General features: G+C 42.2%; 1 protein-coding gene across 2 annotated transcripts; it reads right to left on the bottom strand.

The window, feature by feature from the left end:
• Positions 1-1,631: 1,631 nt before the first annotated feature.
• On the bottom strand, positions 1,632-21,227 carry LOC115130629 (transmembrane 9 superfamily member 2-like). 2 transcript variants are annotated; one of them, XM_029661960.2, is made up of 18 exons: positions 20,930-21,227; positions 18,662-18,729; positions 18,476-18,569; positions 17,155-17,282; positions 16,758-16,887; positions 16,359-16,486; positions 14,229-14,334; positions 14,012-14,091; positions 13,303-13,408; positions 13,101-13,148; positions 12,554-12,686; positions 12,261-12,380; positions 11,973-12,030; positions 11,584-11,743; positions 11,220-11,371; positions 10,947-11,058; positions 10,486-10,657; positions 1,632-2,688 (listed from the first exon to the last, which is right to left on the bottom strand). In XM_029661960.2, exons 1-18 carry the CDS (start codon positions 21,062-21,064, stop codon positions 2,621-2,623), a joined length of 1,998 nt encoding a protein of 665 aa, XP_029517820.2. In that variant the 5' UTR covers positions 21,065-21,227; the 3' UTR covers positions 1,632-2,620. The 2 variants fall into 2 exon arrangements, with proteins under 2 accessions (XP_029517820.2, XP_029517821.2); XM_029661961.2 differs by lacking the exon at positions 13,101-13,148 and having other exon boundaries at positions 20,930-21,226.
• Between the last annotated feature and the right edge of the window lie 770 nt (positions 21,228-21,997).

Genomic DNA, 21,997 nt, shown 5'->3' with positions numbered 1-21,997 from the left:
TGCCTGTGCCCCATTACTCAGTAAGATTATCTCTGTGCCCCATTACTCAGTAAGATTATCCCTGTGCCCCATTACTCAGTAAGATTATCCCTGTGCCCTATTACTCAGTAAGATTATCTCTGTGCCCCATTACTCAGCAAGATTATGCCTGTGCCCCATTACTCAGTAAGATTAAGCAGCCTGCCAGTGTTGCCAATAAACTCAGGGTGTTGTGGGGACTGTGGAGTGCCCATGCATGTCCTTGAAGCCTCTTGAGCCTGTGAACACCACTCTCTCTGCCCCTGTACCGTCTGGTTCCCTTTCAAAGCACCTCTTGTTACTGAGCTGCGCAGTGTCTCATTGACTGTTCCCCTCCACTACCAAGGGAACTGCTCTAGACAGCCTTCTGAGAGGTACACTGTTCATGTTTGCCTTAGCCAGTTTGGCTCTCTCATCTCAGAGGTTCAAAGGAGGCCGGCTGAGAGCTCTAACAAAATCCCCATCTTGCCTGAATGCGGCCATGCGTCATGGTAGGGCTCCACTGACTCCATATTTGCCCACTCTGCAGCTTCTGTAAAGCGTAGATAGTATTAGTATACCATGTCAGTATTGGTGTTACTTTATCTTTGCACTTTATGAGAGCATAGTGCATTAAGTATCCGTTGATATGAAACAGGTTGCAATGTACTGTAAACCATTACCAGGGATTTTATTCATGTTGCGACCTCAAAATATTGGTTAAAATATTCAATACGGTAAAATGTACATAACTCATACAAATGTGTGCATATTGATTCGGAAATGTATTGCTCAAAGCCATGATGAATGTACAGTATATGTAGAGATCAGTCTCTGACCATGGTCTTGAGGAACCATAACGGTTGGTTTTCATAGGACCTCAAGTGAAATTGTTCAATCTAAAGCAAGCTCATCACAGACCTGTTGGTTACCAAACTGGAGCATGGTGCTGATATTGTGTTACAGTAGTTCTTTTCAGCATTGGTTCTTCTCTGTTCTGAGTGGAAGTCCTTCAGCAAGTGTAATCTGTATGCATGTTGAGAGGCTGAAGTGTTACGTATGAGTGAAATAGACTCGAGTGCTAAGAACCTCAATTTTCAGCTATTTTGTTTAAAAGGTAGTTGACTTGGAGAGATAGTTGACAATAGACACTATTGTAAAAAGTACTGTGTGATATGTTTCCTGTTCAATATGTCATAGTGAAACTAAAAGTAAACATGTTTTATATGCAGTCCTTTTTTAAAAACTAGAGATGTGTGGATTTCTATTGTGCTTTTTTTTTTTTATAGTTCATAATTTTCAACATGGTCCGAGGATGTGTTCATTTATAAAAATTAATAAAATGTGAGTTTCGACAACGCTGAACAGAACTCCTTCAATGCAATGTCAGTAGTAAGAGTGATGCGTTTCCTTTAAAGAGGCAATCCGGCATTTGAAAAACAAAGAGGCAACACAGTCATTTGTTTTGGTAAAGTGTTTGATTCTTGAAGAATATATGCCTGTATATCATTCATTTAAGTACAAATAAATAAATGTGTGTACCAATCCCAGGTTGCCTCTTTAAAAAGGTGGGAAAATGCTCAAATGATGTCACCAAGTTCCATCTGAGTATAGAGAAAGTGAAAATGCAGTAGTTCTTTCCAATGAATCAAACGTATTTATTATTTGTAAAAACATTATCACCTTAGGCGATGACTCCACACTGCTAAAAAAAAAAAGCTGCAGTAGTTTTATACATATTAGTTACAGTAAGTTACCTAATAAGAAATACTGTAATGCATTTGCGTAAACTACCAACTTGCTTCCTCCTGTGCCGTGTGAGATATTACAAAACAAAAAAAACAAAACAAAAAATATATATATATATAATGTCGATGAGCCATAAGCTTGGGCTTACATTTCCACTGTTACAGCAAATTAATCTATGACGTGCTTCATAAGCACGGTTGCTATTTATTCCTATTTTCATATAAACCAAAATATAGCCATACTAATAAGAGAACAAACAGATTCTATCATGGCATGGTCATTTATACAGTAAACTATAATACAGGCCATTAAATGGTTAGGATTCTATAGCCCCAATCTTCACCTGTCCAAACAGATAAAACACATTTTCAACATTTTATCTTTATTTTTTCAAAAAGAACAGTTCCATATAGGTCACATTTTTAAAGTATCGACATTTATAGATTCTCATTACAGCAGAGGTTTTGAAAAACAAAACACGTAAATAGACGTTTGGGGTTCTGAGAATATAAAAGCAAAATAAAGTATGTATTTGATTTACATTAGAAACGGAAAATAAAAGCATTCCGGCTCATCCTTCACCACCCACCCCTATGTAGTCGCCCGCTCAATTAGATGTTTGGAACTAACCTGGAAGATACAGGGTCAAGTCAAATCAAACATCACTTCATCTTAGGCAGACGGTAAAAGCAAAAAACAATGACAGCAACATATCAAGTTTCCGAGCTTAAAACAAAAGGAAGGCCTTCTTCAGGTCTTTTCTGAGATATGTGATGGTTTCAAGTCAGAGTGTATTCAAAGGGCTTCCTTTCCTCATAACGGTCCACTGTAAAAGCGCTGCACTGGGAGAGCAGGGATGCCTGGCCTCCTTCCTTTAGTCCACCTTCACCACACTGTAGATTTTATTTACAAACCAGAAGCAGGCAAAGAAGCCAATGGTACCTGCGAAAAAAGGACAGGGTTTCATTTCTAGAGGGGAAAATTGTCTTTAGACGACACACATTACTGCTGTATACAAATGACACAGTGTACATTACACGCATCATAATACATACAATGAGTCTGACATGGGTAATGTGCAATGTACACGTCTCGTACAGACACTCATACATACTACATATTTACACACTGCCCTCGCAAGAAAGGGTCACGTTAGGACACCGAACTTGAAAAGAAAAACATTGAATTTGTAATCTTGCAAGAACCCACATCAGCCTATTGAAACACCTGGGTAAGGCAGGGAGGTAAGGCGCGTGTGGCTTTTGAACGGGATGCGGTTTCATCGACACAGGGATGATTTTACCAGTGAGACGCGGGCCCCGTGGAGCGCAGGGAGGAGGGGAGCAGAAACGAATTAATAAAAACACAAAACTAATGAAAGAGCTCAGGGCGTGGCACTTTGGGAGCGTACGCTCCCAAAATAACCCTGGCGTCACATCGTGTAGCCGCCCGGCTCGCTATCCCACTCAGCACCACCAAATTCTCCTCCTTTAAAAGACTGATCAATTCCGACTGAAAGAGGTGGCTGGAAAAAAGAAGACGAAGCCACAAGTCTGCCAAGGCAACAACCAGCATTCCGTTTGGCAGAAAGAAATCAAGAGATAGCTCAGTTTGTTTCAGCGCCTCTCTGGAGAGAACCCAGTAGATAAAATGTTAATTGGGCAAAATCCCAGGAGATGAAGAATTCGTCAAACTCAAAGCCTGTATCTGACATCTCAATGGGGGCCGTACAAGAAACTCCCGGCTTTAGTTTTGATCAAAGTTTAGAGGAAGTGAAAAGAAATAAGAAACGTCTTTTCTTTAAAAAAGGCAATTAGAAATAGGGCAGATTAGGATTATTCAGATGAAGACCCTGAGCGGCCGGGGAATGAAGATCTTTTTATTAGATTTATTTTCGGTAGCGATGATCAGCCCTTTCCAATACTGATTATCCCCGTCTTAAGATAGGGTCTGACACTGCTCCAGCAATACAGGCTACTTATTTGGCCTTAAAATGCCAAGTTCCTATGAGGATGTCATCATAAAACCACAGGCCGACTATGGAAAAAAAAAATGAATGGCTTCAGTAGTAGTTTTGTATCGACTTTCCTTACATGGTGTCCTATGTCACATACAGTGGGGCAAAAAAGCATTTAGTCAGCCACCAATTGTGCAAGTTCTCACACTTAAAAAGATGAGGCCTGTAATTTTCATCATAGGTACACTTCAACTATGACAGACAAAATGAGAAAGAAAAAAAATCCAGAAAATCACATTGTAGGATTTTTGATGAATTTATTTGCAAATTATGGTGGAAAATAAGTATTTGGTCAATAACAAAAGTTTCTAAATACTTTGTTATATACCCTTTGTTGGCAATGACAGAGGTCAAACGTTTTCAAACAAGGTTTTCACACACTGTTGCTGGTATTTTGGCCCATTCCTCCATGCAGATCTCCTCTAGAGCAGTGATGTTTTGGGGCTGTTGCTGGGCAACATGGACTTTCAACTCCCTCCAAAGATGTTCTATGGGGTTGAGATCTGGAGACTGGCTAGGCCACTCCAGGACCTTGAAATGCTTCTTACGAAGCCACTCCTTCGTTGCCCGGGCGGTGTGTTTGGGATCATTGTCATGCTGAAAGACCCAGCCACGTTTCATCTTCAATGCCCTTGCTGATGGAAGGAGGTTTTCACTCAAAATCTCACGATACATGGCCCCATTCATTCTTTCCTTTACACGGATCAGTCGTCCTGGTCCCTTTGCAGAAAAACACCCCCATGCTTCACAGTAGGTATGGTGTTCTTTGGATGCAACTCAGCATTCTTTGTCCTCCAAACACGACGAGTTGAGTTTTTACCAAAAAGTTATATTTTGGTTTCATCTGACCATATGGCATTCTCCCAATCTTCTTCTGGATCATCCAAATGCGCTCCAAGCAAACTTTAGATGGGCCTGGCCATGTACTGGCTTAAGCAGGGGGACACGTCTGGCACTGCAGGATTTGAGTCCCTGGCGGCGTAGTGTGTTACTGATGGTAGGCTTTGTTACTTTGGTCCCAGCTCTCTGCAGGTCATTCACTAGGTCCCCCCGTGTGGTTCTAGGATTTTTGCTCACCGTTCTTGTGATCATTTTGACCCCACGGGGTGAGATCTTGTGTGGAGCCCCAGATCGAGGGAGATTATCAGTGGTCTTGTATGTCTTCCATTTCCTAATAATTGCTCCCACAGTTGATTTCTTCAAACCAAGCTGCTTACCTATTGCAGATTCAGTCTTCCCAGCCTGGTACAGGTCTACAATTGTGTTTCTGGTGTCCTTTGACAGCTCTTTGGTCTTGGCCATAGTGGAGTTTGGAGTGTGACTGTTTGACGTTGTGGACAGGTGTCTTTTATACTGATAACAAGTTCAAACAGGTGCCATTAATACAGGTAACGAGTGGAGGACAGAGGAGCCTCTTAAAGAAGAAGTTTACAGGTCTGTGAGAGCCAGAAATCTTGCTTGACCAAATACTTATTTTCCACCATAATATGCAAATAAATTCATTTAAAATCCTACAATGTGATTTTCTGGATTTTTTTCTAATTTTGTCTGTCATAGTTGAAGTGTACCTATGATGAAAAAAGATGAGAGAGGCCTGTAATTAAGTGTGAGAACTTGCACAATTGGTGGCTGGCTAAATACTTTTTTGCCCCACTGTATTGGGTGTGTGGGTGTGTAAGACAAGGCGCCAAAGAGCGCTGTTACCATGTCAACCCTTTGTCCATTTCTAACTGTTCCACACCACAGTAAGGACAGAGGGAGGCAGCTCTGTTCATCACAGCATTGTTGTGTGTGGACACGAAGTAAACGCCCACATTGCTCTCATGGTACACAGCTATATATTTTGAGTGCCAGCGCGGGGAAGTTGCCATAACAGCCGTAGTCAGGGATGCTGGTGCATCTAATAGAATCCATGGCAACTGGTAAATTGGGCGCTGCCTCAACGATTTTCTAGGAGACGAAAGTCGCCATCTCTAAAATGAATACCTTTAGGATGGTTAACCACAGATCAAATACTACAAGCAGCAATGCCTAATACGTCCGTTACTTGTTTGCTGATGACCTAAAAAGAAGAGGCGTGTGCTCCGTTTTAACAGTGCTGATTATAGCTAAAGTCCAGTCAAATATCTCACTGAGGAGACCAGGGGAGGGCCTGTTGATCTTGGCTGACATGTCAGGTCTGATGAACACTATATGTGCACATACTGTGCGTTCGGAAAGTATTCAGAACCCTTTAATTTCCCCACATTTTGATACAGCCTTATTCTTAAATTGATTAAATTGTCCCCCCCCAATCTATAAAAAAAATATATATATATATATATATATATATATATATATATATATATGGAAATATCACATTTACATAACTTGGATGGGGAGTGTCGCTGCACAGCAATTTTCAGGTCTCACCAGAGATGTTAGATCGGGTTCAAGTCTGGGCTCTGGCTGGGCAACTCAAGGACATTCAGAGACATTCCAGATGGACAACCATCTCTGCAGCACTCCACCAAATCAGGCCTTTATGGTAGAGTGGCCAGACAGAAGCCACTCCTCAGTAAAAAGCACACGGTGGCCCGCTTGGAGTTTGCCTATCAAAAGGCACCTAAAGGACTCTCAGACCACGAGAAACAAGATTCTCTGGGCTGATGAAACCAAGATTGAACTCTATGGCCTGAAAGCCAAGCGTCACGTCTGGAGGACACCTGGCACCATCCCTACGGTGAAGCATGGTGGTGGCAGCATCATGCTGTGGGGATGTTTTTCAGCGGCATGGACTGGGAGACCAGTCAGGATCGTGGGAAAGATGAATGGATTAAAGTACAGAGAGAGATCGTTGATGAAAACCTGCTCCAGAGCACTCAGGACCTCAGACTGGGGCGAAGGTTCACATTCCAACGAACAAGTCACTGAATGGCTGGGCCACTCAAGGACAGAGCCCGGACTTGAACCTGATCGAACATCTCTGGAGAGACCTGAAAATAGCTGTGCAGCGACGCTCCCCATCCAACCTGACAGAGCTCGAGAGGATCTGCAGAGATGAAAGGGATAAATTCCCCAAATACAGATGTGCCAAGCTTGTAGCGTCATACCCAAGACGACGAGGCTGTAATCGCTGCCTAAGGTGCTTCAACAGAGTACTGAGTAAAGGGTCTAAATACTTACATACATTTGGATTTGTTTTTTATTTTTAATGCATTTGCAAACATTTCTAAAAACCTGTTTTTGCTTTGTCATTATGGGGTAGTGTATGTAGATTGATGAGGGGGAAATGTCAAGGGAACTGAATACTTTCCTAATGCACTGTATAATGCATGAGCAGGAACATGGAGGTGACCAGAGAGCAAGGCTGAGTGCTGTTACGCCACAGCTCCTTTGACCAGTTCCCCCCCATACAGTTGAGTGAGAGGGGTTTACTGTGTAGAACAGTCAGTGTTACAGATACAAGTATCCTGTGTGTGTATCCTGTGTGTGTGTTTTTCTCTCCTTCTCCCCCCACAGGTGAAAATCGTCACTCCCCAATCAGTCACCAATCCAATCATCAATCAGAAGACACACCTCCTCCTGTTTCCTACCCAATCACAGTTCCTTTCCCTTGGTTTAAAAACCCCATCAGTTGTTTGCTCTAGAGCTCAATCTCTCTGCAAATGCCATGTCTTTCACTCTCTCGTTGTGTATTAACCTCTCTTTTGTTTGAGCACCTCCATAGCACTTTGTCATCACCTGTGAGTATTGTTTTTGGTTATGGTGTTTGTGTTTGATTGCTGGTGGGAAAAGGGGAAACCAAGACAAGTCGCCCATGGGCATACACTACCCGTAGGTAAACTTTGTTAAATACAACTGGGCGGACCACCCACTGTATTTTTGGTTAGTTAGTTAGCTGTTAAAGTAGGCTAGTCTAGCTTAGGGGTGTTTTTGAATACTTATTATTTCTTTCCTTGGGTCCAGCTCAGCCCCTTTTCCTGCTCCCCCCATTACCGTGTGTTTATTAATAAAAACCTGTGTTTGACGGTAGATTTCAGTTGTCCTGGTTATTTCGTTCTCACTTTTACTTTGTCACAATTATAATTTGCATGAGTTATGTTACGGGTCTCATTACCATCCCCCCCTAGAATGTCGGGCCAAAAGGGATTCGTAACAGTCAGTCTGGCCTTTCTAGACCTGACAGAGGGCAGCCTTGTCATGTCACCTCCCTTCTCTCAGCATATGCATGAGCTGCTCAGTGCCAGACTTGGCACAGGAACCAGGAAGAGGCAAAGTCACTAAATATAATATTCATAACACTGGTCTGTTTCTCTGCAGTATAAATTACCACATTTCTACTACAAGCTAACTGCACACTACTCCTTTAACATTATGATCAACCATAAAAATTGCCTTTATTTAGTCTGTTTCAAGGATCCACTCCAGCATCAAAGACAACTTAAAGACGTTGCTGGAAATCGGAGAAATCCGCAGTAAAAGGTTACATTTAGCACAGCGTAGCTGTACCATGGCCTCATTTCTATTACAGCATATTGGATGACTGTCATTCATATTCCATTCACCCAGTTCAATGTAACATTGATATATTTAGGCTACTACATGATACTCAATGTCCCTATACCCATCATGAGGTTGCTACAACCTAGCCTATGAAAAGTTTACAACGTAGGTGCACAGGTCGATAGAAAAAATGTTTAGTAATCAAGGTTACAGTGACAATATACCGCTTTGCACACTATTGCCTGCATCTAGCTGATCTTGGGTGTAATCATTAGCCCAACAGTTGCAAACAAGAGTTTCTATTGCACAACTTTAGGTATGTTTATCCCCGTTTCATTCAGTTTGCTTCCATTTAATAAATGTTTAACAGAATCGGCAGAATTAATACACCCCTGATCACAGTTCATTTTCATAGCATCCACATACAAACAGCATGATCCCTTTGGTCGTTGTATAATTCCTTCTCGCGTCTACACGGGTGCATGGCCACGCTGTCATGGGTGAAAAGGGAGTACAGGAGGGGGCTGAGCATGCACCCTTGTGGGGCCCCTGTGTTGAGGATCAGCGAAGTGGCGATGTTGTTTCCTACCTTCACCACTTGGGGATGGCCCGTCAGGAAGTCCAGGACCCAGTTGCACAGGGAGAGGTTCAGACCCTGAGCTTAATGATGAGCTTGGAGGGTACTATGGTGTTGAATGCTGAGCTATAGTCAATGAACAGCATTCTTACATAGGTATTCCTCTTGTCTAGATGGGATAGGGCGGAGTGCAGTGCGATGGCGATTGCATCGTCTGTGGATCTACTGGGGGTGGTAAGCAAATTGAAGTGGGTCTAGGGTGTCAGGTAAGGTAGAGTTGATATGATCCTTGACTAGTCTCTCAAAGCACTTCATGATGACAGATGTGAATGCTACATTTAGTTTCGTTACCTATGCTTTCTTGGGTACAGGAACAATGGTGGACGCAACACATCAGCTATCTGACCAGGCAAAAAGAAAATAACCTTCCAAGGCAAACCTTCATATCATAACTGCTAGCCTCTACACACAGCCTACATCGTTTTCCCCACATTAGCCAATGTCATAGTCAACATAACTACAAGAGCAGTTACACCAAGGGGCCCCAGTGGCAATAAATTAATAAAAGCAAAAGCTTACCTTGACTTGGAAGAGTTCCAGTGTTTGATAGCCATAGCCAGCTAGCTAACATAGATAGCATCCCTCTGAGTAGGCTAAACTAGCTGCAATCATTAGCTAAGTAACTGAGAAAAAAAAAAAAATATATATATATATATATATAGCTAGCTCCTCCATTTAAGAAATGAATGTTAAAAACTGTCAACTAAATCCCCACATGCTAGCTGTAGCTTATGCTTTCAGTACTAGATTAATTCTCTGATCCTTTGATTGGGTGGACAACATGACAGATCATGCTGAAAGTTCAGTATAGTTCTCTAAAAAGGATAACTTTAATGTCTCACTATTTTAAATGTTTCTGAAATTCACTGAGGATCTTCGCTCCTTCTTCCTCTGAGGAGCCTCCACTGAGCTGTACTGCCAGTAAAACCAGAGGTGTGACACCTGTGGGGGGGGGGGTTGAACCAACAAAAGTGGCGCAACACTAGTGCATTCCTAGGTTTATGCCTTCACTGGAACAGGATACGAGTTCCTGGATCCTTGTAAATGTGTACAGGAATGGGCCGAGCTGCCCCTTCTGACATTAACCGACTGGGATTCTTCAGAAACTAACCAATTCCCATTCCCCATGCAGAAACGGAAGATTAATATTCAGTTTAGAGTAATTAACACGTTTAGCCTATTTATACATTTGACCCTTTCTGTTATACACATGTTTTACAGTGTTCTGTTTGTGACCCCTCAAGATGCAGATTAATGGTCACTAAACTTGGAGCTGGCTGTTGGATGGACTGTTCTCATCTGTTGATAGTGAATGATGCCAGACTGGAGGTACCGGGACAGAGAACACACAGATAGCTACTACAGAGGACCTGTCACTGTCATTCATAAAACTGCAAGTAGCAGCACTCTGACACCCAAGTACTTGGTGTTGAAGGATGGGCAAGTTAATGCCTCTTAACCATAGCGTCTGCTAAATGACTTAAATGTAATGTAATGTCTTTGCAACTTACACATGGTAAATGTTTCATTGAGGTGACGCCAACCTGTTTCAGTATCACAATCAAAAACCTGGCTTACGCAGTGTTCCCAGTTCACTCACCTGTGAAGAGGAAGAATATGAGCACCATGATAGAGGTGTAGCCAAAGTAGAGGATGGTGCTGGCGGCTCCTACGATCTGCAGCTTTGAGAAGAAGTAGTGGACGGCGTAGACAAACAGGTAGACGGCCGTGAAGCCGCTGGTCAGGAAGGAGCGCCACCACCAGTGGTAGTCCTACAGGAAACAGGGCTTAGGTTAGGCTACAGACAGTGGCAGTCTGACTGTAAACAGTCAAACACATTGTCATTAGGTAAGTAGTAAGCCAGCAGTCGAAATTAAGTCATTGTGTTGTCATTTCCACCCATTTCGCCCACTGGGAAGTCCCAGGAAACTCTACCCTGGAAAATGTTTGTAATGTTATTTCGTAGTACACCACAATCCACATCTCAGTAACTTAACACCTAAACGTTTCAGTAGACCATTACTCTGAGAGAAAGACCCGTGAACAGTAGTTTCCTCTCACCTCTGCACACAAGTGGAAGTAGCACAGCAGGATGGTGGCCTCAGAGCAGGTGATGAGGAGGATGATGAAGACCAGGAAGAGGAAACCAAACATGTAGTACATCTGGTGAGACCTGGAACAGAAGATAAAAAAATAAAAAAAACTTTATTACATCAATCAGTCAAACAAGACTCCCAGCTAAGAAGGTGAGTTGCTTCAACCACAAAGATAAGACACAGACAGATGGTCGGACAGATGACAGACACACAATTGTATTACTTTTCCCCCCCCTACCAGATACTGTTGAGGATGAAGAAGAGCTGGATGAAGATGCAGCCGAAGGGCAGGATACCCCCCATGACGATGCCGGGGACAGGCTTGGTGAAGAAGGACTGTTCTGGGATCTGTCTGGGGATCTGGTTGGTTCTCACTGGCTGCTCAATGGCCTGTAAAATGGAGCAAGACAGAGGTGTGATAACTCACCAAGACATGGAAAGTTGTACACAATACCATTATTATTTTTACGGGCTGGGTATTAACATGGACAAAATATCATGGTCCGTAGTAATAATCCATCTTAAAGTAGGACTGCTGATCTAGGATCCGTTTTGTAATTGAGATTACATGGACAGAGGGGGAGGTCTGATTTTGGACTCACAGGTTTCTTGAAGCCGAAGTAGGCGCCGACGAAGGTGAGGGGCACGGAGATGCCAAACCACAGAGCTAAGATAGCCACTAGCGTGCCGAAGGGGATGGCAGCCGACGATCCCTCCACCCACAGGATCAAGTTCATCAGGAAGAAGTCTGCAAATACAATCCTGGGGCAGGGGCGAGAGAAAGAAAGGAGAGATGTGAACCTTCTGTACACATCTCCCTGTTAAAAGGAAGAGAGGGTGTCAAATGAATGCAGCTATGGATTCTACAGTAAGAGGCAGTCATTGTAAATAAGAATTTGTTCTTAACCGACTTGCCTAGTTAAATTACTTTTTTAAAACTTAAAATTATTATTTATTTTTATTTTTTTACAAATGAGAACAGCTGACCTACCCTGGACACAACAGTGCTGTCAACAGGACATTGGTCTTCCATTTCTCACCACCGAAAGCTGAGGACACACAGGAAAACAAGGGTTCAAATTCTAAGCTGTAAACAGGGCATACAGAATAGAGAGACTGTTCAGGCAGAACAGAAATATATATCTAACTGAATGGTTGGATGGAACGTCATGGTCCTGAACTGACAATGACCTGGCTTTGCATTTATATCGTACCTTTCTAAAAACAATTTGATCATTCACGTGTGGTACACTGATGTGTGTGTGTCAACGAGGCTTACTCTTGTAGAGGCGTGACGACACATATCCTGCAGGGGTCCCGAGCAGAACCCACAGCACCACAGAACAGGTCATCAGAGCCCCTCGGTTAGCTGGAGACAGGAACCCCAAGCAGGCCAGGACTAGAGGAGACAAACCTACATCACTACACAGAATACTCACACTACAGTTATACAACAACTCAAGTCAAATAAGAGACGGTAATAACTATTACACTAAAGAAAAACCATTCTGAAGACGCTGTAATGCATTGCGAGTGTACATTGCTTATTAAATCTGAGGAAGAGTTACTTACAGAGGGTGATGAAGGTCATGATGAAGATCTGGGTTCCCTGGCCGAGGAACACAGAAAGCAGCATGCCCTTCATGGGAGGCCGGAACACATCCCCGTGCACCTGCTTCCACCCAGACTCCTCCTGGGCATCCTCCTATTGGGTTAGAGTGAATCACAACCAATCAGAACGGTCAAAGTTATGCACATGTAAATTGCTTTGTTACGGATCAGCCAAATCACCAAAAGTGAGTCATTAGCCTATCTTCCAGCTTGTCTAACACATGCCAGTGCAGCAAAAAACACATCAAGACACATGACGTTGCCACATTAGCCAATGGCTGTAAAATATGGTGTAGACATGAACTCTCAGCTTAGCCGAAAAGCAGACAAACATTGATGGAATCTTTTTTTTAAATTTTTTACTCAAATGACTTGGCAGCTGTAAAATGATGGCCTGCACTACACCATATTTTAAAAGGTTGAAGTTTTATGATGCCTCAAGAGATGGCTCCCAGAAATCACAACACCAATCCCCAGTTTGTGCTCAAATGGCTTTCGATAAGCTTACATAGGATATGGATTTTCCTTGTAGTGATGGAACCTTTATCAAGTCTCCCTGTGAATGTGAAATGTTACAAGGGTTTCATTCTTGTGGGTCGGTAACAAACAGAACACACATGAACTTTTGGCAGACAAATCCTCTGCCATGTCCGTCTCACCCATTCACTCTTGATGGATTCATTTGCGTACAATAGAATAATCTGGTTTACCTGGTCCACCTGGTTATACCTGGCGATGTCCTTGTGCAGGGTCCTCAGCATTATCATAGCCACCATGCCAGACAGGAAGAGCACGATGACCAGAGAGTTCATAATGCTGGAAAGAACACAGGTCATACACAATTAACATGGCTAACAGCAGCAGAGGAGCACCATATTCTAATCTACTGTATAACAGCACTGAAATGGGAATATTTACCGTGACTAAAGTTCCTATCACATTTAGAGCGATCAACAACATGTTTAGCATATTTCGAGTTTCTGTTAGACACATGAGTTCCAGTGTTCTGTTTGTGACATTTAAGATGTGGGTTGATGGTCACTAAACTTGATGCTGCATGTTATGGATTAAACTGATATCTATTGATAGTGATTGACGTCAGACTGGAGGTACAAGGACAGAGGACTTACTGATTCTTATTGTATTTTGTGAAACACTGATTTTGTAGCAGCAAACAAAGTCACTATCTTTTGTTTAGACTTCCTACAAGCTTCTCGGGCTGGTGTTTACAGAACATGTGTCTGCCTATTAGGATATACGGGCTCTCTCAGAGAAGGCCTGTTAGACATTTTCTCTACTGTAAGATTTGGCCGGGGTAGACCATCATTGTAAATAAAAATTGGTTCTTAACTGACTTGCCTAATTAACAATTATAATAAAAAGTATCTTATGAGGGCTGTCTTGAGAGACCTAACGGACCTGAACCACTGGATGTTGGTGTGAGGCATTGAGACCAAAATGTAATCCCATCTGGAGGCCCACTTGATGTCATTGTTTTCCTGTGAATGAAGAAAGTATTATTCGTAAAAGAGAATACTTCAATTAACTATGCTGAGGACCACACAAATTAAAAAATGGTGTACTTATGTGTGCAAAACAAATCATTGTGGTTAATCGTTCTATTGGTCTAACATACCTCGAAGGTGACAGAGTAGGTGTATGTGATCTTCAAGTCACTGTCAAACTCTCCAGGAACCTCCATAGGAAGGCCTTCACATGTCGGTTTTTCAGAATTTTTGATACTGTAAATCAAACAAACATAAAAACCGTCGCTTATTTTTGAATTAAATTCAGAGCATGTCGGTGTGTTTGAGGCAGTAGGTTGGAATTCTCCTGAAGAATCTGATATTTATCAGTTTGCCCTACTTTGACACTAGAAAATCACGAGCCAAATCACCAGAGCACGCAGGTGTTCCCAAAGCATATCCTTAATCCCACGTGGGGAAAAATCCATCTCAGTATGGATGGAGCGTAGTTCATAAAGCATGAACCATCTCATCAGCTCAGTGACAGGTACATAGCCTTTATATGCTACAGTAATAGGCCTAATATATCTGAATGATAAATGTATATTAATCTCCATCGACCACTGCGTATTATGGCTAGTTCTCCAGCCGGTAGTTCCCGGGTGGGGTCACCTATTTTTTATTATGTAGATTAAATAATATCGTTTTTTATTTTAAATGTAATTGCAGCTGCAGCAAAAAAAAAAAAAGAAGGCCCATCATTCGAATATTGTCGCTTTAAAAAAATAAAACGTTGCGCACGCGGTCACAGTCTCAATCCCATTAAATTCCTGTTCAAGGTTTATATTAATGACCTAGATGTCAGATGTCCTACATTTGTGGGCAGCAGTCGTTTTCCTGAAATACCAATTTGAATCAATTGATCATGTGGTTATAGCCTATTGTTATAACCTGGCATAGAGATTGATGCCATATCAAAGTTTTTATACGGCATATTTTATTTTAAATCATTTGAATAGGCTTACAAATTCTGTAAAACGTTTTCGTTAGGCCTATATAAAAGTGTCCAGTTGTTCTGAGATATGCAACATCGCAGTTGCTTTTATGACAAGTATGCCTAGCCAGGGCTCGAAATTAAGGGCGTCACAATTCTTCTTCTTCTATACATCAAAAACAGACTCCAGGACAGTTCTGGGACGATAGATCCAAAGTTCATACAACCACTGCAAATCCCAAAAGACTGATGGAACAGACATTGTGCTTGTTAAAATGTTGATACATTATTATTTCTGCACATTGTAGGCTAATGCGCAGCAATGCACACATGGCAATATGCGCAAATGTTCCATAATGCAAGTAGGCCTAGCGGAAAACACCATTCTAATGCGCACTGCACATGATTAGGGGTTTCCTTTTTAGAGGCAAATATTTACATGTGAATTTGCGGCTCAGTTGACAGCCGCATTCATCTATTTTAGTACGGTTTCTATACTTAGCCTATTAAAATACATGTCCTACGCAAATCAAGGAACCGTCATTGTTGTGTTCTCTCTCCCAGCTTCATGGTTTGAAAGAGGCACATAATTCCAGTCCATACTACAGGCCTACAGTATGCATAGCCGAATCACCATATATTTAAGAGTCCAGCCACCCGGGCCCTGACCCCTTTTTTTTCACGCTGGCGGGACCACCATTCGGACTGGTATACATTTCTAACTGGGCCGTGGGGTCGGGGCATTCCAATGATTTGGGGCCGGCACTGTTGTAACCTAATGCATTGTATTTATAACCAGCTACAACACAAAACGCTTTAAAAAAGTATTATAAAAGGAGGGTGCTTTCAGTGCTTCATAAGCAGAGTTTCATGTGTATACAGACGATTGCTAAAACTGTTCATTCAAGCACACATATTCATGAATATGGTTTAATGGATTGTATAATTAGGTTTGAACATTTGGAAGTCATGCCATAACAATAGAACTGACAATTAATTTACCTAATGATACATGGTGAATTTACGCCTGCCAGATACAGCAGTGGAAAAAAAAATATATATATATTTTTTTAAATTTAAAGTAGGTGTTTCGGCCTCTTGTGATATGTGGAAATGACACTGATCAACAATCAAATCAAACAAACGGGTGGCAAACAGTTTTTCAATGAGTATAGGACAGTGCATATTCATAGACACCTACGGAAGCGTCGGAGACAATAAGTTCAAGAGCTGCTATTGAAAAATGAATACATCTGCTTACACACACACCTGATTTCCTCTGTCTGGGTCTTCCTGAAGTTCTTACCTCTTGGGCTCCAGTGTGGCAGCCACCAGACGAGCTCCTCTCCACCCCTCCCCCTCTCCATTGTGGTAGGTGATTTTGATGGCCACGTGGTTGAAGATGTAAAACGTATTCTTCTTGTTGAACTCCGACTGAAAGCGATAAAGATGCCAGGCAATTACCCCCAGATTCCATAGTGCATACTTATACTAAACACAACCACGTACAAAACAGGTCATCATTAGAGCTATTCAAAAAACAGCATGTCTCAGTCAAGGTCCAAACGTATGATGGTGTTATTATATTACTATAACAACACAGCCTGGCTTGAACTACAATTGCCATAGCTTCAAATCTCTGGCGTTATCAGATTGATATTGGGCAGCCATCCTGTATGTGAGACAACGTAACAGTATGGCTCACATTGATGACACAGGCATCTTTAGCCCGGCCATCGGTGGTGACGAGGCAGCCAATGGGGAATCCAGGATTGCAGTATTTCTGGCTGTCTTCCACATCATAGCACCAGGTGACTGGCATGTTGTCAACAATCCTGAAAACACACACATTTTTTGTTAAATCCAATTAAAATACTCTAAATACACTGGGGGGGATCACTTGCAGGGTTTTTAGTTGAAACAAATCTGTTCATCCATCTCGGTCTAACCAAAAGCTGTTCAAAAACACAGTCTTAACCAGTTGTATAGGATTAGTGTCATGCTAAAAGGCCCTGGGGGGGGGGGGGGGGGGGGTAAGTGGAACGGTTTCTGTAAAATTACATACAATTAGCTCAACTTATTCATGAGAAAGATTAGCTCACCAATGGTGCTGGTAGTTCAACTGCATTCCTCTCTTAAGGAAGTCCAGCATGTTCTTATCCTTGGGTTTGCCCTTCGTATAGACTTTGGTGCACAATTTCTGGCATTTCACATCTTTTTTGAATGAGAACTGAGGGAAAATGGAGAAGAGAGAAAAAAAAAAAACGTTGTAAGACCTACTGGGTATAACAGGAAGAACAGGGCAGACAAGATAGCGTGAATAGCCGGTCTTTCCAGGAGTGATTTGACAACACAAACCAATGCAATCCAATACCTGAAAGCTGAGCCCAGAAGACCTTTAGGGTAATTAAAGCCCAGTGGTAGATCAGACTATGAATGAAACCTGCAAGGAAGAGTCGCTGTTTGCAGATGGACCTGCAAACTGCATTGTTAGGGGATCTGAAAAACCACAAATCAACGATAGGAAATATCATTATACTCTTAGGTAAATTGTTTATTTTTAGAGCACTATCAGTAGAAATGCTACAAATAGGGAGGTTCACTGTCAAAGTATTATACCATTTTGCTCTTTCCTTTTTGTATTACATCCTTCGCAATACATCCTTCGTATTGCAAAAGGAAATAGCAAAATGGTATAATACTGGGAAAGATGGTGGACATCGGCACAATGGAGTTAAGGTTAGAATGAAAATGGTGGATTGGCTGCCTGTGGGTGGAAATCCAGCAATTGCAGAAAGAGGAAATTAGGAATATATGTGTAGCCCAATTAGTTAACTACACGTACCATACATGTGAGCGAAAATAGCTCCAAGTAGCAGTATTGCTGTAAGTATTATTTTAACCAGGTTCTCCCCCCATTGCTGCAACTCCCTTACGGACTCAGGAGAGGCGAAGGTCGAGAGCCATGTGACCTCCGAAACACGACCCTGCCAAGTCGCACTGCTTCTTGACACACTGCTCGATTAACCCAGAAGCCAGCCGCACCAATGTGCGATTGAAGTCAGCTTGCAGGCACCCAGTCCTCCACGAGGAGTTGCCAGAGCGCAATGGGAAATGAAATCCTGGCCGGCTAAACCCTCGCCTAACCCGGACGACGCTGGGGCAATTGTGCACCGCCTCATGCGTCTCCCACACACAGCTCGGGATCGAACCCAGGTCTGTAGTGACGCCCCAAGCACAGTGATGCAGTGCCTTAGACCGCTGCGCCACTCGGGAGGTGCTGTTAGTTGACTTCAATCAAGTGGGGATTAGAACTTACTCAAACAATTAATAGAACCCTAAATATATCTGCAATATTTAAAGGTGATCTACTACCCCCCCCCCCCCACCCCCCAAGGAAGACATATGATGATTGAGTTCCACCTTGTATGGTGACGTCTCAATTCTCTCGCCAAATAGCACTTGGCCCAGGTTCTCAGACGGCCTCTTCTCGTTATCATCTTTGCAGAAATCAAAGCTGTGAAAAAAAGAGATGACAATGACTGAGCAATGATCCAACAAAAATAAGATAAAGTAAAGACGTATGTGCCAGTCAGAGCAACTACTTACACATCATATTCATATGGCAGAACTGATTCCACTGAGTCCAAGCGATTCACAAATAGCTGGATGAGAGTCTGTAAGGAAAGAGGGTCTGTAAATAGGCATGCGACAGTACAATGTAAAGGGAAAACATGGATAATTATCGGGTTGTCAGTATTGGTATTGTTTCTAGCCTTTTCAATCTGTATCTTTACACACACAGGGGCCTAACATTTCTACTTAAAGAAATTACAATATGTTTTCCAATCATTATTCTAGCTACAAACTCTGCTAGTTAGCTATAGCGTAACTTCCAACCAGGCACGGATTACCAATCTGAACAGACTTGTTCGTCAACCTTATGAAAAGATAAGCATGGCATGACTCATGTTTTTCTAGCTAGCTAGCCAGCCACTGAGCAGCCAGCCAGCCGTGGGACATAAGCTGCTAGAGAGTTAACGAGTTAATGATCTTGGCTAACTAAAAATCAAGTCTAGTTCTCTAACTAGTGAACAATAATTGGGACATCGTCAAATATCGTATAGCCCACTTCAAATAATGATATCAAAGTATATTGGTCACGTACACAGATGTTATTGCAGATGAAGTGAAATGCTTGTTTCTAGTTCCAACAGGGCAATAATACCTAGCAATAAAAACACACAATCCATAAAAACAACAAAATGTCAGAATGCGTTGCTCGTTCTGACATTTTGTTGTTTTTATGAATTGTGTGTGTGTGTGTGTGTATAATATATAATATATATTATATTATATATATATATAATATATATTATATTATATATATATATAATATATATATAATATATATATTAATATATATATAATATATATATATATACACACAAACACACACACACATACATATAAATGGTGTGTAAAGATATATGAATAGAACAGGTGTGTACAGCAGTAGTTATATAGGATGAGCCATGACTAGAATACAGTATATACATATAAAGTGGTTAAACCTGCACGTAAAAACTATTAAAGTGACCAGTGTTATTACTATGTACATAGGGCAGCAGGGTAGAGTACCGGGTGTTAGCCGGCTAGAACAGTGACTGAGGTTCAGGGCAGGCTACTGGGCGGGCTAGTGGTGACCGTCTGATGGCCTGGAGATTGAAGCTGTTTCTCAGTCTCTCCCAGCTTTGATGCAACTGTATCGTCTCCGCCTCCTAGATCGTAGCGGGATGAACAGGCAGTGGCTTGGGTGGCTGAGGTCCTTGATGATCTTCCTGTGACACTGGGTGCTGTAGATGTCCTAAAGGGCAGGCAGTTTGCCCCCGGTGATGTGTGACCGCACCGCCCTCTGGAGAGACCTCCAGTTGTGGGCGGTGCAATTGCCATGCCAGGCGGCGATACAGTCCGACAGGATGCCCTCAATGGTGCATCTGTAGAAGTTCATGAGGGTCTTTAAGGGCCAAGCCATATTTCTTCAGCCTTCTAAGGTTGAAGAGGAGCTGTTGCACCTTCACCAGGCTGTCTGTGTGAAGGGAACATCATTGTAAGTGATGTGCATGCTGAGGAACTTGAGGCGGTTGACCCTCTCCATGGGGGCGTGCTCTCTTTGTGGATGGGGGCGTGCACTCTTTGCTGTCTACTGTAGTTCACTATCAGCACCTTCATTTGATTGATGTTTAGGGAGAGGTTATTTTCCTGGCACCACTCTGGTGGTGGTAATCAGGCCTAGCACTGTGTCATCCGCAAACTTGATCGAGTTGGCGACGTGAATGGCCACGCAGTCATGGGTGCACAGGGAGTACAGAAGTGGGCTGAGCACGTAACCCCACTTGTTACGTCAACGTTTTGATAGTTTAGCATGTAATAATAATAGCTGATAACGCCACATCTGTGTGGCGATGCGTTTTGGCCGAGTGTACCTCCGACTAACTTACATCGAGAGGGTAAACATGTACATTCTTTTTTAATGCATTCCTTGTTGTACCTAACTATGTTTGTCCTGTGCAAATGCGTTATTGTTTTTAGATGCTGCTCTCCGTAGTACTTCCAACTCATCACCACTTAACTCCATTGTATCGTGGAGTTGAATTCTCAGCTAATGATAGTTACAATAATAACTTACTCCTGGTGTCACTTGACTAGTTAGCATGTAGCTAACGTCAGCAACTAACTAACTAACTAACTAACCACCTAGCTAGCTAGCTAGCTAGCTAGCCAGTAGGAATGAGATAAAGTACAAATGGAACATTTATAAACTTCAATCTGAAAACATGAATATTTCAAAGAACACCACCATCCGTGTTAATTTACCTGACAATCATCACCTCCTTTAACGTCTTCACAAAAGCTCACTGGGGCTAAACCCGGAAGGTAGAATCCTGAACAAGTACTTAAGGCAACTAACGTGAACACAAGTACAAAATCCATGTCTATCCGCGCCTTCATTGTCCCGGTTTTGTTGCAAACTTAAATTCACTCGATGTGTAGTTACGTTTTTAATTCTGCAAGGAGAAGTAACGTTAGCTAGCCAACTTGTCAGCCACTACGAAGACGGCCAGTTGAGTTTAGATGGGTAGCTAGTTAGCGTCCAACACGTCGCTTGTGTGATTGTCGTGAGGAAGAGGGAGGGGCGATACGTTTGATTGGTCGATCTGTCAGACTCTTCCTCTTTGGTTTTATTGGCGAACTACACGCAAAACGTGTATTATCGTCACCAATTGGACGGCGGTGAAGAAGAAAAAAATCACTAGAAAAGTTAATTCCACTACAGGGAAGAGAAAATGTACAGGGTGGGACCTGAGAGGGTGGGACCGCACGGATTCATTAATCCATGTAGCGCCTCAGATGTTACATCTTCTAATCATAGAAATACCTCAGCTGCAGAAACAATGATGTCAATCTTTGTTGACATATTTTTAATTTTGCGCTGTGTTGTTTACCATCATTGCTATAAAAGTAACACAGTCCACTGTCTTCACATGTAGCATGCCTGGATCCTGCTGATGACACTCAGCCCTCAGTGCATGTTCTTCCAGACTCTTGTCTTCTCTGTTATTTTATACATCATTGGTCTTCTCGGTAACATCATGTCATTTGAAATTTAGCAAACTACCTAAATTCTTATTCTTCCATGCTTTCAATGTTCTATATTTGTATGTCTTATTTAGAAAGTATGCTGAATATCCCGTTACATTAGGAAAACATGACATGTACATAAAAAAACACAAAAACATCTGGATCCTTACTATCTGGGGTCCTTGGGGCGGTATTACCACATTGAAGTTGACATTTACAATTGTTATCGTTAGGAAAAGGGCTAGGAGGTGATCGAAAATGCTATCCTAGCCTGCTACGAAAATCACTTCTGGTCTGAACTGT

The sequence above is a fragment of the Oncorhynchus nerka genome, linkage group LG6 (genome assembly GCF_034236695.1).
Source record: "Oncorhynchus nerka isolate Pitt River linkage group LG6, Oner_Uvic_2.0, whole genome shotgun sequence".
In the NCBI taxonomy this organism is placed as follows: Eukaryota; Metazoa; Chordata; class Actinopteri; order Salmoniformes; family Salmonidae; genus Oncorhynchus; species Oncorhynchus nerka.
Note: the sequence above shows the minus strand (reverse complement) of the source record. Positions and strands in the feature narration are given on the sequence as shown.